Genomic DNA, 16,844 nt, shown 5'->3' on the forward strand with positions numbered 1-16,844 from the left:
CAGGCTCATCTGAATGTCTCATGGCACGAATCTGACCAAACATTTTGGGTCAGAACCCGACATAAGCAAACAGCTTCTGAAACACGGTGTTGCCCAAATTCCAACCTCTGACGCTGTGTTCCCCGTTTAATTACATCTGCCTCCACCTGTCCTGTGTGTTATTCATATTTTTCTTACTTAAGTTTTACAAGGAAACTTGATGTCACCATCAGGAGTGGAAAACCAGAACCACACACAGACATGATGACGATAAGCCATAAAAAGAAACACTGAGGAGACGACCATGTGACAAATTCTCAGACCGATAGGATCACAGCCAGAGAGCTGAGGTAGGAGTCAGATGTAGGCAGCACTCAGCAAGACCTCCTGTGCCTGAGTGGGAGCAGAAAGAACTTTCTCACTGCTAAGTTCCAGGACCCTGGTTCCAGGGGAATATGCTTTAGGGCATCTGATGCCCCGTTGCATATAAGAGACGACCAAGGCATCAAAAAAGGCACACCGATTCCAAAGTCTAGGCTTCCAGCACAGGTTCCTGGCTCTGCCAGACTGAGGGGGTCCGAGGGGGGTGTATCTAGGTCTTGGGGAGACCAGGTCATACTGATTCAGCCCCTCAGGGCCAGGAAGGCCATCCCAGGAGTGAGTCAGATCTGAGGTCGAGGCCCCTGGGGCATCTTGGAGTGGGCTGGGGCAGGTTTGAGAGGACGCTGCTGTCTGCTGAAAACATTCCCAGCCGGTGGAATCATACTGCACAGGCCCGCGTGGGCAGCTGCGTCTGGAATGTGCTTTCAAGAGGCCGCCAGGCCGAGGAGGCTGGCCCTTCTAGAGCACAGGTCCAGCTTCCACTCTGGGCTAATGGGACAACCAAGTCTGAGAGCCCAAGGGCAGGTGGCAGCTTGAGCTGAAGCCCCTAAGGCCCACTGGCCTGGACCCTTGAGAACTCCTCCAGCTTTGTCTTAGCTTCTTCTTCCTAACCCCCTCTCTGCTCAAGTTTCTCCAGGTATCCACACCTGACTCTGCCTCAGGGCCTTTGCACTTGCGGTGAACTCTGCCTGGAACACAGTTACCCCAGATATTCTTAGTTTCATCCTTCCATGCCAGCTGATGCTCCTCTCCCCCCCGCCTCAGTTTCCCAAGTGCCTTCCTGGTCTGATTCTGAAGCTCTGGCTCTGACTACTCCCGAGTGAGACCACCCTGAAGATCAGGACTGGGAACTTTCAGGCTCCGGGCTCATTCCATTTTTCATCAAATCAGATTAGTAGGTTGGTCTGCTTTTCACGCCCTGCTCTGCTCCTGTCCTTGGGACTGGAGGGAGTGGACGAGGGAGACGTCCTGGAAACGACGTCCCAGCTGCCCCTGGTCTGGGGCTGGGAGTCAGACAGACCTCTGCCTTCACTGCGGTCTCCCTAATGTTGGGGCAACTTGCTCGACCTCTCCCAGCCTCAACTTCCTCCGCAATAAACTGGGGCTAGTCATAGTTGCCGCTCCAAAGTCGAAGTTGGAGCAATGAAGATCGCAGACAGGAATCTCTAAAATGCAGAACGCTGTCTTAACTATTTGGCGACCATTCCTTTAGGAAAAAAAAGAAAGAAGAAGAAGAAGAACAACAACAACAACAACAATCCGGCTTCCCGGTCCTCCCGAAGACGGCTTAGAGTCACCCCGGGTTACCCAAGCAACGGCTCTGTCCCGCCCCTCCCTGGCAGGAGGAAGAGCCAATTAGAGGGCTTTATCGGCGCATGCGTCGGAGACTCCCGGGCCCCGCTGCTCCCTGGGAATCGTGGTTCCGGCTGCCTCCTCTCGCCTCGAGGTCCCTTCACAGCCGCCGTAGGCTGTGGAACTACAACTCCCGGCAGGCGCAGGCGGCGCAGGCGCGGTGTGGGCGGTGCGAACAGCGCGGGCGGCGCGGCGGGCGGCGTGCGGAATGTCGGCGTTTCGCTGGGGCCGCGGCGCGTCCGGTCTCCGGAGGGCCCTGTGGCCTGCGGGCCCCCCCGGCCCCCTGGCCGAGGAAGGTAACGCGGGGGAGACCCGAGGGTGACGCCATGGCCGCTGCCACTGCCTCCTCTCCCCACGGCCGTGACCTTCGGCTTTTAGGTCCCCGGGATCCAGCTAACCCCCCACCTTTGCTCCTTGCCCAGTGTGGTTCTGTGGAACCCATTGGCTGGACCCCGCTTTCACTCGCCCTTAGGCCACTCCCCCGATGGGGATCGGCACAGCACTTTGACGCTTGACTCTTGGTTTCTTTTGGAGTCCCCTGACCCCTTCTTTGCGACTTAGGGCCCTTGACCTTTGAACTCTCACAGCACCTTTAGTTGGAGGAACCCTTTATGTTGATCCCACGCCCAAATTTCTTTTCTGTAAGGTCCCCTTCACCTTTTACCTCTTGGGTTCTTTCCAACGTGAGGCCCGTGACCACTGACGGTTTGCAATGAATTTAGAGCTCTTTTGCCCCAGGATCCTGCGATTTCTGTCCACACGAGGCCCTCCCAGCTCCCCAGGCCGCGGGCCTCCTTCTGCCTCCCTCAGCCTCTCTCTTTCGCCCACAGGGGCCCTCAGTGGTGTCTGGGGCCGCAGAAGGAGCTTGTCCGCCAGCCCTTGTGAGCAAGACCGCCGGAAGGACTGGGGCCACGCGGAGCTGCTGGAGGGTGAGCCCAGACCCCCAAGGCTTGAAGGCTTGGAGCCTGAAGCCCCTCCTCTCTGTCCCCCCGCCCCTCCCAGCCACGGGCACTCTGCTGGGGGGTTACCTCCCCGTTTCCTCACAGTGACACCACGAGAAGGGCTGCATTCTGCAAAGCAGGGTAACTGAATGGTTCCCCTGCCCTCAGTGTCCTCATGCGGATGGTGACAGGAAGCTTGTGCTGTACACAGAGGGCTGTTGTTTCCCCTTCCCCGGACCCCGCAGGCGCCCCTACTCTCCTGGTGAGGCCCAACGTGGTAGCTGGAGAGGCTGGCCCAAGGCTGCACGAACTGCTCCTGCAGAGTCAGGATTCGAATCCTGAACTGACACACGTGCCCTGGCTCGGCTGTCTGGGCTTGGGCGCCCGAGGGGTCCAGTCGGGGTCCTGCCATCTTCACGGCGTGGGACGGCCGGCCCAGTCCCGGCACCGCCACAGGGAGGTGGGGGCATGTGTGTTCCCTCACTGGAGCCCCCCAGACCATGGCCACTGCTTCCTGCTTCCCCCCTGCCCCGCGTCTCCAGTGTGTCTAAAAAGGAAAAGTTTGTTTCAGGAAATTCTGAACATAGAGAAGTAGAGTACCGTCGTCCTCAACAGCAACCTTCTTTCGTTTCTTACTCACTACCTAATTGTCTTAAAGCCCGAGTATCCTATGTTCAATGGAGGAAGGTTCTGGAAGTCTGAATCACATTACATCACTCTCCAGCCTCAAAACCCGCCAACTCTGTCCTCTAGCATAGGATAAGCTAATAAACCCCCCCCCCCCCAAGTCACAGGTCCATGTGGCCTTTGCCTGCCTTGTCATCCAAAGGCACTGTTGCCACCGCGGGGAGAAAAGCTGTGCGCACAGCCACGTCATGTCGGCCTCACCTCCTCGACAGACACGGGTGCCCCACATGCACGCCCCACATGTTGGCTCCTACAAGGGCCAAGGCCGCCCTGCCTCTTCAGTTTACTCCAGCAAGTCTTTGTTGGACCGAGGCTGGACTGCGTGGGTGCCGCTGGTCCTCAGTAGTATTTGCACAGTTACCTAAGAACTAAACTCCATCCGTAACCCCCAAATCCCAGTCCCTTGTGGACACGTGCAGAGCAGCAAATACTGGAGCTGCCCGATGTCCCCGTCCCCAGCTGGGGTTGAAGCAGGTGACACACTGGCCTCTTGTTTTAGCACATATTGTAAACAAGTGTCCTTCTCAAGGTATGTGTAGTGCCACGTTTCTGCATTTTGGGGACTGTCTGTTGCTGATTTTGCTGTTTAAAGTGGTCCCCAAGCATAGTGCCAAGGTGTTTTCTACCGGCCTAAGTTCGAGAAGGCTGTGATGTGCCTTTTGGAGAAAATACACATTTTCGTTTTTATTTTTTTAATGTTTACTTAATTGATTTGAGAGAGAGAGGGAGACACAGAATCCCAGCTAGGCTCCACACCAACAGTGTAGAACCCAGCACAGGGCTCGAACTCACACACTGTGAGCTCATGAGCTGAGCTGACATCAAGCATCAGACGCTTAACCGACTGAGCCAGCCAGCCACCCAGAAATAGGTGTTTGCTTACAGTTGCGGTGCCGTTGGCTGTGGGCTCCACGTTAGTGAATTAACAACGTATGTGAAATAAGGCATCTTAAACAGAGGGACACTGAAGAAGGTTACGTGTTGATCCGTCGGGGACTCCCGTGATCTGTGAAGCCGTTGTGACGCAGGGCTAGCCATGGCACCTGACTCTGCAGGAAACTCCGGTCATACCGATCATAGCGATCAGGAGTAGAGTGTGCAGAGGCCCTGAGGCCATTGTGGCCGCAGCCTGGGGGGAGTGGGGGGAGGCGAGGGCAGGGCCCCTGGGGCACCTGGATGGATTCTGAGGCAGCGCCACACCTCTGAGGGTGTGCTGACAGGCTGGGTGTGGAGGCTCGGACGATCTTAAGGGTTTTTTGGCTGAGGGCCTGCGAGGACCACGCCGCCAGTGACAGTGACAGCCAGTGACGATGACACGGAGGGGCAGGTTTTGGGAAGTTGAGTCAGGCTGTCGCAGAGGTGCTGAATGAGTCGGTAGGGTGTATGCGCCTGAAAATTGGGGGACATACATAGTACTGAGACCTCGAGGGGTGCCTGGGGGGGCTCAGTCGGTTAAGCATCCAACTTGGGCTAAGGTCATCATCTTGTGGTTCACGGGTTCGAGTCCACATCGGGCTCCCTGCTGACAGCTCGGAGCCTGGAGCCTGCTTCCGATTCTGTGTCTCCCTCTCTCTCTGCCCCTCCCGCGTTCACGCTCTGTCTCTCTCAAAAATAAATAATCGTTTAAAAAAAAAAAAAGAACCAAGGCCCCGAGAGTTGGCGAAGCCAGCCACCCCCCAAAACCGCAGGTCTGAAGAGGTTGTTGCTCGCACGGGGGTCCTCCTGACATCCTCGCCCTTCGCCCCCACAGTGCTCGAGGCCCGGGTGCGGCAGCTGCAGGCCGCGCATGTGTCGGAGGTGACCGTGAGGAGGCCCCGCCCGGCCCGACTCCCAGAAGCGGGCGGCTTCCAGCCACGCAGGAAGGCCCAGAAGGGAGGCGAGGGCACCGCCCCGGGGCTCGGCGGCCACTGGGCGCAGAAGCTGGACCAGGAGAAGTGGGCGATGCAGAGGCGCAAGCAGCGGCTGCAGGCGAAGCTGCAGGTGCAGGCCCAGCAGCTGGCCTGTGAGCACAGGCTGCGGATGGTGCCCCAGCTGCTGAGCGCCCCGCTGGCCGAGCGCCTGCTGCGCTGGGAGCAGGAGACCCCCCGGAGCCCCTGGGAGGAGCAGCTGGCGCGGCTGCTGCGGGAGGCGCCGCGGAGGCTGAGCTGCGAGGCGGAGCGGGCCCACGAGGCGGGGGGCGCCCCCGCGCGGCTGGAGGCCCAGCAGCAGAGGCTCCTGGCCTTCCTGGAGTGCTGCCTGCTCTCGGGCCACCTGCCCCTCGCCCACCACGTGCTGGTCACCTGCCACAGCAAGTGGCGGCAGCGGCGGGTGCTCACGCTGGCCGCGTACAACACCGTCATGCTCGGCTGGGCTCGCAAGGTGAGCGGCGGCCCCGGGGGAGGGGTGTCTGCGGGGTCCGCCGGGCCCCACCCGGGAGCGCCTGGTCCGAACCCGGGGCTCTGAGCCCCAGAGGCCGAGTCCTGTGCTTGTTACCGTCCTGATGATTTCTCGTGGCTTGTCAACCATAAGTCCCACGTGGCCCTCAACGGAGATTTCCCAAAACAGCCAAAAGAGAAGGAGGGAGTCCTGCTGAACGTTTTAGTCCCTTTCCTTCTGGACGCCTCGACCGGGGCCTCTGTGCCTGACTGGTGTGAGGGGTGCTTTGGCCTCCGGGGGAGTTTCCAGGTCCTTCTCGGGACAGCGACTTCGCTGCTTTAGGTGGGGCTTCCTCGGGTGGGGGGTTAGCTCAGCGCGTCTCGATGCGGGCGTTCGTTCGTGGCCGTGGGGTTCCCTGCGGGGTCCGCTCTGGCCATGCCCCGTGTCTCTCCAAGTGTTATTAATTTCCCCGCGGCGGCGGCCCGGGCTGCTTGTTCAAGAGTGTTCTTCACGTGGCCTCGCAGGGGCGCAGCTCCGAGCCCCCTCCCTGTGCTCAGGCCCGAGGCAGAGACCGTCGCGTGGGGACCGAGGCGCCGGCTGTGAGCGTGGGCTTGTGGCCGAGACCGCCGGGCCTCACTCGAGGACAGGACAGCAGGCCCAGGGGCCACCATCGCTTTACGTCTGCGTCGGCCCGTGGCGTGGAGATGCCCGGTCCCCACAGGCGGCAGTCACGTTCGTCTTCGTCACTGGGACGCACTAGCTTCAGGGAGTTAGTGAAGGCAAGAAGGTCATTTTCTTCCCCCCAAGGTCACAGGGCCCTGTTACGGCGGGACATTTCTGCCATTGGCACGGGCGCCAGCTTCCTGCATTTGCGGCGATGACCAAAACCTGGGTGGCTTAAAGTGACAGTTATTTTTTTCCAGTCCCAGGTCAAAGCGGGAGGGGCCACTGCCTTCCTGCCTCTTCCAGCTCCCGGAGCCCCTGTGGTCCTGGGCCTGTGGCTGCGTCCCCAGGCGTCTCCAGGTGTCCCGCATCTGCCCTGTCCTCACACTCCTCACGAGGCTTCATCTGAACTCATTCCGTTAGCAAAGATCCCTCAGGGGCCCGTGTTATGAGGTCCCGAGTAGGTGGGGGTTTGGGGGCATTGCTAACCCCGTCCCAGGCGCGTCCTGCATCGTGCGTGGACTGCACAGGCATCCTGGGCTCCGGAAGTCATGGTTTCTGGGCGGCCTGCGCATGCGGGATGGGGCTTGGCTGTTACCCAGAGCCCAGCCTGAGTCCTGTGGCTGCCGCTTGCTCACCGTGTGGCCCACACCTCCCACTTCTCTCTGAGCTTCGGTGTCCCCACGTGTAAGGCAGAGGGGCCTGATTTAGAGCCTCGGCCACCGTGTCCGCGTGCGCGCGTGTGTCTCTGTAAAGCGTAAAGGTGAGACGGCACGTGGGGTTTAGACACGCTTCCTGTAGACCAGCGCTGTCCGGCGGGGGTCCCTTCCCCGTTGGCGCGTTCACCTGCTCCGGCTGCGTGTGACCCCCGAGCATTTGCAGAGCTGAAGGTTTAAACGTGGTGGCTACGTGTGGCCGCTGACGGCCAGTAGGGCGGCCTGGGCGAGGTCCTTGAGACAAGCGCCTGAAAACCCGGTTGCCGGCACCGTGGTCCCTGGTGTGGCGGCACGCCTTGGATGAAGGCAGCAGGAGCTGGGGGCGGGGCTGGGGGGTGCTAGGAGCCTTGTTTTCTCCAGCGGGTCTGCAGCGGCACAGACCTCCAGTGGTCCGGGAAGCAGCTGCAAGAGAACGTGGCACGTACAGCAGAACCTGGACCGCGAGGAAGCTGTTCCGCGAGACAGGCAGACGTTCCTGATACATTCTCACTTGGTGAGCGAGCGAGGTCTTGCAGTTCACCTAGAACGTGACGCCGAGTGTCATGTGGTCGCAGCTGAGCCAGTGGTTCTCTGCGGGGGTGGGTGATCATCGCCCACGCTGGGATGCTCAGTCTCGTTGGCAGAACTCAGTGAGTTTTCAGAACGTTGGCGCTCGTGTATTTTTGTCCCCTCAACGCACCTGCGGACAGCCCTTTGCTTTTCCATCCAAGAGCGAGCTCGGGAACGCTTTGCTTCATTCTAGGTCTGGCCGCCTGCAGATAGGGACCTTGTCCTCTGCTGCCTCACTGCCAGTTACGTTAAGTATGGCACGTGACAAAAGTTTATTAATCATGTGCTGTAGTCAGCATCAGTGGCAGCGTATACAGTGACCCCCACGCAGAAAAAGGTTGAAGAGAAAGGCGGTAAGAAGGAGATGATTCTGGTGGAAGTCGAAGGAAATCATTGGAGACTATGAACGAGGTATGCGAGGGGCTGAAATTGCAAGATTTTACAAGAAGTCTACGTCTGTACCTTGCCTGCAGAGGAGGAGGAAAAGGCGGAGGAATCCCTCACTTCAAACGAGATTAGGGAGATGTGTGAAGTGTGGGAACCTGCAAAATTGTGTAGCAAAGCACCGCCCGAATAAGGCTGTAGCAATGTGAGCAACGGGTCTGTTTAACGACAACGCGATGTCCCGTTTTTGCGAAACCCTCAAGAGGAGGCAAAGCAAGCGTCACCGGGGAGGTTCCCTGTTAAAGCCTCAGGAAAAGAAGAAGATTGCATTGAGCCGATAGATAGCAGCGATTCCCTTAGTGATAGTGACAGTTGTCCTGCACAGTCACCCTCCTATCGTCTCCCTCGCTCCAGCCACGGAGGTGCTCAAAGGTAAATGCAGGTTAATGTGTATTTCTTTATACCGTGAATTATATTATTTTCTATTATCTTACAGTACCGTAATCATTTTTTGCATGAATATGTTTGGATTGTGCGTTGCCATTATTTCTCATGGGGAAATCGCTTTGACATACAAGTACTTTGGATTAGAAACATGTTTCTGGAACGACTTATGCTCGCAAACAAGGTTTCCTGTACTTGGAAATGAACGGAGGCCTGAACGCGGCGTGCCTCCAGCCGGGGGGTGTCGGAGGGAGGTTGACAGCCACGGCGCCTGTGTGAGAGAGGCCGCACTCAAACCAGGGACAGGACTAGCACTTGCGGAAACGGGGAAGAGGTGGGCTAACCCCGGAGCAGGCGGGTGGAAGACAGCACACGGACGCACAGAACACTGAAGAGCCTCTTGTAGCGGCTGGAATAGTGCACGTTCACGTCCACGGTATCAGCACCTCTCCCATCGGGAACCCAGCCCCCACCTGGTCCCGCCGTGGTGTCACCGAGCGCCTGCGCTGCACTTGGCCGGCAAGCCTTTTCCTAATTTGCTGGCTGGAGAGCAAGGTCTCAAGGGACGGGCTGGCCACCCCAGGACCCTCACCCCAACTTGGTCTCCCCAGGGCTCCTTCAAAGAGCTGGTTTACGTGTTCTTCATGGTGAAAGATGCCGGCCTCACCCCAGACCTCTTGTCCTACGCAGCTGCGCTCCAGTGCATGGGACGGCTGGACCAGGACGCCAGGACCGTCCAAAGGTGGGTGGGCATCGGGCCCTTGCTGGGTCCCGGGCCGCCCAGAAGGCCCCCATGGCCACCTGGCGCTGAGACCTGCAGGGTGTTGGGGGCTGCCCATCCCTTAGGCACCATGCGCCCCCACAGGTGTCTGGACCAGATGGCCCAGGATGGGCTGCGGCTGCAGGACCTCTTCTCCAGCGTGCCACTGTGCCAGGAGGAGCAGGCCGCGCTCCTGCAGGCAGTGCACAAGGCCCAGCCCACCTTCAGCCCTCCTCTGCAGCCCCAGCCCGAGCCCCAGGTCAACACCTCACCCCTGCTCAGGGAGATCTACGCCAAGGTGAGAGGGCCCTGACACCCACGGGGCGGGGGGGGGGGGGGGGGGGGGGGCGTGTCCTGTTGAGGATGAGCCGGGACCACCCTGTCCTTGTGGAGTCTCCTCGGCCCCTCCTTTAATTTCTCTCGGAGCCACCCGCGTCCCAGGGATGCCCTCCCTGCTCTTCAGAGGCCAGACGAACCAGACTTGGCAAGTCCCAGTGCCCACCGGGGCCCTGACCCTAAAGATTAAAGCTGGAAGGTGCCACAGCCTCGCCGTTGGGTTCCCACCCAGAGGCTCAGTGGCGGGCAGAGCACAGGCGTCATACCAGAGCTGGGTGTAGACAGCCCGAGCTTTGGCCGGCCTCAAGCAGCAGGTGGGCAGTGTGGCCGGGGCTCTGTCCACTGTGCGGTCATTAGAAGACCTGCCTTGTGTGGGCCTGTGTGTGATTCTCAGCGTGCTGGGTTTTGCGGTTTTCAATTTCTCTTTTTGGATGGGTCACGCATTTGCACAGTTTCCAGTTTAAACACGAGCTCACTGCCCAGAGACCTGAGCTGTGTCTCCCCAGGTAGTTCCCACCCCCACCCAGTGAGGCCGGGCACATGCTGGGTGGCTGTCACGTGCTCTTTGGCACCTTGCTTCCTTCCATCCTCTCGGAGGGATGATTTTCCGGGGACTCGGAGAAGCAGATGTGGCTCTGCGGGTGGGGGTCCTGGACGTGCAGGCCGGACAGCTGCTCTCGTGGGCCTTGTGTGTAGGAGAGTCCAGCCTGTGGGGGCCTGACCTCCTGCTTGCCCCCCCCCCCACACACAGGATGGCCCCGTGTCATACTGCCCCCCCCCCACAGGAGGGCCCCGTGTCATACTGTCCCCACCCTGCAGGAGGGCCCCGTGTCATACCCCAAGCTGCACCTGCCTCTGTGGAAGCTGCAGACCCTCTTCCAGCAGCAGCTGCGTGTGGAGATGGCCACCACCGTCACTGTGGAGTCGGTGGAGAAGGCCCAGCTGCTCACCAAGGAGGTCCTGCACGCGGTGAGAAGCTCGGCTGAATCGCAGCCCCCTGGGGTCGGGCGGGCGTGGGGCCGGGGCAGCCCGTGGGTCGCCCACCGCCGCGAGGAGAGTGCGAGTTGGGCCACGTGGCTCGGGAGGACCCCTCCTCCGGGGTCTCCCCACTCCTCCCCCCCCCCCCACCCGGGGCGGTGACTCCTGTGTCCGCCCCGCCCCCGCAGCGGAGGACCCTGAAGCAGCTGCGCACCGCGTGGGTGGAGGCGCTGTGCGCGGGGCTGCGGGACGTGAAGGCCAGTGAGGCCCGCGCCGCCCGCTCCGGCCGCCCCACGCTCTTCCCGTACCTGTGTCTGCTCACCGAGCGGGAGCTCGCCAGGCTGCTGCTGCAGGTGGGGCGTCGGCGGGCTTGTGGGGGGGGGGGAGGTGGCGGCGCTGGCCGGGCTCTGCTCACCTCACGGTGCCGCCCCCAGACCCTGCAGGTGCTGCCGCCGCAGGGAGAGTCCCTCCTCTCCCTGGCGCAGCAGCTGGGCCTGCGCGTCTTCAATCGGCACGCGGTGCAGAAGAAGCAGCTCAGCCAGGTGCAGGCGCTGCAGCAACGCTACTACCAGTACCTGCACCTGCTGGCCTCGGACACCCAGGTGAGGCCCTTGGGGGGGTGGGGGGCCTCGGACACCCAGGTGAGGCCCGTCGGGGGGGCTCAGACACCCAGGTGAGGCCCGGGGGGGGCGGGGGGCCTCAGACACCCAGGTGAGGCCCGTCGGTGGGGGGGGGCTCGGACACCCAGGTGAGGCCCGTGGGGGGGCTCGGACACCCAGGTGAGGCCCGTGGAGGGGGGGGCTCGGACACCCAGGTGAGGCCCGTGGAGGGGTGCTCGGACACCCAGGTGAGGCCCGTTGGGGGGGCCTCGGACACCCAGGTGAGGCCCGTCGGGGGGGGCTCAGACACCCAGGTGAGGCCCGGGGGGGGCGGGGGGCCTCAGACACCCAGGTGAGGCCCGTCGGTGGGGGGGGCTCGGACACCCAGGTGAGGCCCGTTGGGGGGGGCCTCGGACACCCAGGTGAGGCCCGGGGGGGGGGCGGGGGGCCTCAGACACCCAGGTGAGGCCCGTCGGTGGGGGGGGGGCTCGGACACCCAGGTGAGGCCCGTCGGTGGGGGGGGGCTCGGACACCCAGGTGAGGCCCGTGGGGGGGGCTCGGACACCCAGGTGAGGCCCGTGGGGGGGGCTTGGACACCCAGGTGAGGCCCGTGGAGGGGGGCTCGGACACCCAGGTGAGGCCCGGGGCGGTGGGGGGGGCGCAGGGCTGGGCTCAGACCCCCAGCCCCTGACCCACTCCCCCACCCCCAGGTGGCGGTGCCCTGCCTGCCGCGGCAGTACTGGGAGACACTGGGGGCGCCCGAGGCCCCCCATGAGCAGCCCTGGCCCTTGCCTGTGCTGGTGCAGCTGGGCAAGCGTCTGGCGGAGATGCTGGTGGAGGTGGTGCGAATGCCCGGCAGCCTGGCCGCCCCCCAGGGCTCCTGCTCGCTCATCCCGGTGCTCTACCACGTGTACTCCTTCCGCAGCTTCCGCCAGGTGGGCCCTGCGCGAGGCGGGGGGGGCTCCGGGTGCCGCGGGGACCCCGGGGCCGTGGCCGGGTCCTGTGGAAATCCTGCCGGGGTCCTACGCCCGGGGCTGGAGGGGGCCCTCTGCCCGCCGTGCGTCCTTCGGGGCGATCGAGCCTCTGCCGGTCTTTGCCCGCCTCGCCCCCAGATCGGGATCCTGAAGCCACACCCGGCCTTCACGCAGCTGCTGGCGACCGCAGCGGAGCACACGCTGACCTTTGAGGCGGCCGAGGTGCCCATGCTGTGCCCACCACTGCCCTGGACGTCACCGCACACGGGCGCCTTCCTGCTGAGTCCCACTAAGCTCGTGCGCTCCGTGGAGGGCACCACGCAGCACCAGCGCCTGCTGGACAGCTGCCCGCCCGCCGAGCTGCACGGCGCCCTGGACGCCCTCACCCAGCTGGGCAACTGCGCCTGGCGCGTCAACGGCCGCGTGCTGGACCTGGTGCTGGAGCTCTTCGCCGCCAAGGGCTGCCCCCGCCTGGGTGTGCCGGCCCCGCCCTCCGAGGCGCCCCGGCCGCCCGAGGGCCGCCTGCCGCCGGACGCCTCGCCTGCCCAGAAGGCCGAGCTGCGGCGGGAGCTGGCCCGCTGCCTCAAAGTGGCCCGGGAGATGCACAGCCTGCGGTCCGACGCGCTGTACCGCCTCTCGCTGGCGCAGCACCTGCGTCACTGCGTCTTCTGGCTGCCCCACAACATGGACTTCCGCGGCCGCACCTACCCCTGCCCCCCCCACTTCAACCACCTGGGCAGCGACCTGGCGCGCGCCCTGCTGGAGTTCGCCCAGGGCCGCCCGCTCGGCCCCCGCGGCCTCGACTGGCTCAAGATCCACCTGGTCAACCTGACCGGGCTCAAGAAGCGGGAGCCGCTGCAGGCGCGCCTGGTTTTCGCCGACGAGGTGATGGAGGACATTCTGGACTCTGCCGACCGGCCCATGACGGTAGGGGCGGGGTCTTCCCCTCCCCCCACCTCCCCCACCTGTTCCCTGCACCCGCTACCCCCGCCCCTCCCTTGGCACGCTCCTGGCGGCGGCCTTCCTTCGGGGTTTCCCTTGGCCCCGGTTCCTCCGCGGCTCTGTGGCCCTTCCCTCCAGGGTTAGCTCTCCTTCCAGACCTTTCCCCGTCCCGCTCCTGCTCGCTCGGGGCCATTCTCGGGTGTCCCTCCCTGCCCATCGCTCCCGTCACACCCGGCACCCCCCCACCCCCCCCCCCCGCTGTTCCGGGGGGCTCTGTCCTGGCCTCATGCTGCCCTCCCTCAGGGCCGCAAGTGGTGGATGGAGGTGGAGGAGCCCTGGCAGGCCCTGGCCTGCTGCATGGAGATCGCTCGGGCCGTGCGCGCTCCCGACCCCGCTGCCTATATTTCTCACTTCCCGGTCCACCAGGTGAGCTGGCGGGGACCCTGTCTCAGGGTGTGCCTGGCTCAGGGGGGCGCGGCTGGAGGTGTGCGAGGTTCCGTAGAAGTGTGGGCGTCTAGTGCACATCCCGCTGTGTTTGGCTGGTGTCCCCCTCGTGGAGGCCGGCCCCCGTGGGAGTGGCTGGCCCTGCGGGGCGACCTCCTACGGCGGTGGTACGGGCGGCACACTGGGGCGCCCCGGAGCGCTGGCTCGATCCCCAGGGTTGCCCCGCCCCCCCGCCCCTGTCGGCCCCAGGACGGCTCCTGTAACGGGCTGCAGCACTATGCCGCTCTCGGCCGCGACAGCATCGGGGCCGCCTCCGTCAACCTGCTGCCCTCGGACGTGCCGCAGGACGTGTACAGTGGAGTGGCCGCGCAGGTGGGCACCGCGGTCCCCGCCTGCTCGTGCCCAGGGCCCGCGTGGGGTCTCCGTCCTGGGGACACCTGGATTTGCAGGTCGCGTGGCCCCAGTCACCTGTGACGGGAGCAGGCAGTCAGGGTGGGCTTCCCCAGGGAGGTGTCAGAAGAGGGAACCGTGGGGTCCTTGGGAAGAGAAGGGGCTGCCGGGCAGGGCGGGAGGCAGAAGGTCTACGCACCCGCCCACTGACCCCGAACGCCTGCGCAGGTGGAGGTGTTCCGCAGTCAGGACGCCAAGCGGGGCGTGCGGGTCGCCCAGGTGCTCGAGGGGTTCATCAGCCGCAAGGTGGTGAAGCAGACGGTGATGACTGTGGTGTACGGGGTCACCCGCTACGGGGGCCGCCTGCAGATCGAGAGGCGCCTGCGGGAGCTCAGCGACTTCCCCCAGGTGCGCAGCCTGGCGGGCGCTTGGCCCTGCGGCAGTGTCGAGGTTTCCCCCGGCCCCGGCCCACCCCCTGCCCTGAACGGCCAGCTGCTGGACAGCAAGCAGTCCTGGGGGTGGGGCTTGCCCCCCCCCCCGACCCCCCAGCCTCAGGGGCTCCCGCGTCTCTCTCCGAAAGAAAGATGGGGCCGGGCTTCTGGGTTCCCAGAGGGTGCCGTGAGGTCGTCTTCCTGGGGGGAGGTGGGTGGGTGATCGCCCACCCTGTGCCCCCGCCGACCGCTGCCCCGCACCCCCTCCAGGAGTTCGTGTGGGAGGCGTCTCACTACCTGGTGCGCCAGGTGTTCAACAGTCTCCAGGAGATGTTCTCGGGCACGCGGGCCATCCAGGTGTGTCCTCGCCCCCTCCCCGGGCCCACCGGGCTGTCCCTGACGAGGGGGGCCCTGCCCTGAGCCCGTGCCCTGTGTCCACAGCACTGGCTGACTGAGAGTGCCCGGCTCATTGCCCACGCGGGCTCGGCTGTGGAGTGGGTCACGCCCCTGGGCATCCCCATCATCCAGCCCTACCACCGGGACTCCAAGGTCATGGTAGGTGCGGCCCCGCCCCCACCACCCCCGCTCCGCTCCTCGTCCCTGTCCGGGTGGGACTCCTGACCCTCCCCACCCCGCTCCTGCAGATCAGCGGCGGGATCCAGAGCCTCACCTTCAGCCACAGTGGGGATACCAGCCAGTGAGTGCCGGTGGGGGTGCTGGGCTGGGGGCTGCCCCCGGGTCAGACCAGGCTAGAGGCGGCTGAGTCCTCCCCTTCCCCAGGAGGCCCAACACACTGAAGCAGAAGAATGGCTTCCCCCCCAACTTCATCCACTCTCTGGACTCTTCACACATGATGCTCACAGCCCTGCACTGCTACAGGTGGGCCCCACGTCTGCAGCGTGCCTCGTGGGCCGGGCGTGCTCAGACTGTGTCTGTTAGCGATCTGTGTGCACACCCTCTTCTGGGTGTTGGGGACACGGTGGGGACCCACAGAGTGGGGAAGGCAGGTGGTGAGGCCGGGTCAGACAGGGTCAGGGGACCAGGACCGAGGCCTACAGGAGGCGAGGACCCTAGTCACATGGGTCGTGGGACCCAGTGCCCAGAAAAGGACTACACGTAAGCATATGTAAAGGCCCCGAGGCGGCGAGGTGTGTGTGAGGGGGAAGCAGCTGGCTGGGCCGGTGGGGAAGGTGTCACTGCTCCGAGTGAGAAGTGCCTGTGGTTCCATCCAAGGGAGTGCCGGCAGCACGCTGTTCTGACGGATTCGTGGGCCTTGTAGGGGGAAGCGTCTGGGTTTCTGTTCTGAGCTCTGCAGAGGCACCCAAGCATGGCCATAGGGCAGGTGTGTGGATAGTCGGGTTAGAAAGGAGCCAGCGTTCAGAGACAGGTTGCCATTTGTGCCTGGCTCCTGCGGGTGGCACAGGACCCCTGGGACGGAGCCCTGTAGTGATGGGTGGGGGGACAGTATTGGCTGCGGCAACTGGGGACGGCGGGGGGGGGGGGCAGTGACATGGGACAGAGTTTTCTTAAGAGTAGAACCATTTCCCAGTATTAACAAGACTGGCAAACAGTCAGTGGCTGGGACACGGGGGGTCAGGAGGTGTGAAGAGGGTGTGAGGCGGGACCATGAACAGGTGAGCTGACCGGTGGGGAGCCGGGTCCCACCGGGGGAGGGGGCTTGAGGTGAGGATGGGAAGGAGCAGAGGGGGGAGTGGCCCTGGAGGGGCAGCCCCCCTCACGGGAGACCCCGACTGCCACCGCAGGAAAGGCCTGACCTTTGTCTCCGTGCACGACTGCTTCTGGACCCACGCAGCTGACGTGGAGGTCATGAACCAGGTGCTGCCCGCCCTGCGCCCACACCCGGCCCCCCTCAGAGGGCAGCGGGTCCCCTTGACCCCACGCCCTTGCCCCGTAGCACCAGGCGCCGGCACCCTCAGTCCAGCCATCAGTTCCCGGGTTGGGGCGGGACCTGGGAAGCTCCGCTCTCCCCTGCCCCAGCCCCTCAGGCCCCGTTCTCCTTCCCGACGACCCCCCCCCCAACCTGCCCCCAGGTATGCCGGGAGCAGTTTGTCCGCCTGCACAGCCAGCCCATCCTGCACAACCTGTCCAGGTTCCTGATGAAGCGATTCTGCTCTGGCTCCAGGTTTAGCGCCCCCTCCCCCAGTGCGGCCGGGACCACCCCTCCCTGCCCCACTGGGCCTCACGCCCACCCTGCCCTCCGCCTCAGGTCCCCACAGCACTTGAAGAGCATGCGGACTGGCAAGCTCCAGGACACGCTGAAGTCGGTGCCTAAGACAGGTAGGGCCAGACACCCTGAGCGTTCCCTGAGGGCGGGGGGCGCGGGAGGTGTCGCCCGGGGCCCCGCCGCAAGGTCTCGGCTGGGCCCTCTTCTCCACAGGGGCCTTCGACCTGAAGCAGGTGAAGCACTCCACTTACTTCTTCAGCTGACGTCGCACAGCCGCCCGCCCTGTACCATAGTGTAAATAAAGCTGTTGCCACCCATGGGGTCGAGCGTCTCCCGCCGGTCTCGGGGCACCC

At 63.8% G+C, this 16,844-nt stretch overlaps 1 protein-coding gene and 1 long non-coding RNA gene across 3 annotated transcripts; one reads left to right on the forward strand and one right to left on the reverse strand.

Moving 5' to 3' along the window:
* Positions 1 to 1,858: 1,858 nt before the first annotated feature.
* Positions 1,859 to 16,808, forward strand: POLRMT (RNA polymerase mitochondrial). 2 transcript variants are annotated; one of them, XM_086699765.1, is made up of 21 exons: positions 1,859 to 2,009; positions 2,544 to 2,642; positions 5,092 to 5,699; positions 9,064 to 9,194; positions 9,318 to 9,510; positions 10,368 to 10,517; positions 10,715 to 10,879; positions 10,961 to 11,128; positions 11,836 to 12,060; positions 12,238 to 13,026; positions 13,345 to 13,467; positions 13,735 to 13,857; positions 14,104 to 14,283; positions 14,577 to 14,663; positions 14,748 to 14,861; positions 14,951 to 15,003; positions 15,087 to 15,185; positions 16,070 to 16,142; positions 16,358 to 16,449; positions 16,534 to 16,604; positions 16,705 to 16,808. In XM_086699765.1, the coding sequence occupies exons 1-21, from the start codon at positions 1,922 to 1,924 to the stop codon at positions 16,752 to 16,754; spliced, it is 3,681 nt and encodes a 1,226-aa protein (XP_086555891.1). In that variant the 5' UTR covers positions 1,859 to 1,921; the 3' UTR covers positions 16,755 to 16,808. The 2 variants fall into 2 exon arrangements, with proteins under 2 accessions (XP_086555891.1, XP_086555892.1); XM_086699766.1 differs by lacking the exons at positions 16,358 to 16,449; positions 16,705 to 16,808 and having other exon boundaries at positions 16,450 to 16,571.
* On the reverse strand, positions 5,694 to 10,490 carry LOC147583959 (uncharacterized). The gene is made up of 3 exons (XR_015248620.1): positions 10,386 to 10,490; positions 9,045 to 10,233; positions 5,694 to 8,723 (listed from the first exon to the last, which is right to left on the reverse strand). It is a non-coding gene; the product is annotated as an uncharacterized LOC147583959 (long non-coding RNA).
* Positions 16,809 to 16,844: the final 36 nt, after the last annotated feature.

This window comes from Puma concolor, chromosome A2 (genome assembly GCF_028749965.1).
Source record: "Puma concolor isolate L17-30 chromosome A2, mPumCon1.1.hap2, whole genome shotgun sequence".
Taxonomy (NCBI): Eukaryota; Metazoa; Chordata; class Mammalia; order Carnivora; family Felidae; genus Puma; species Puma concolor.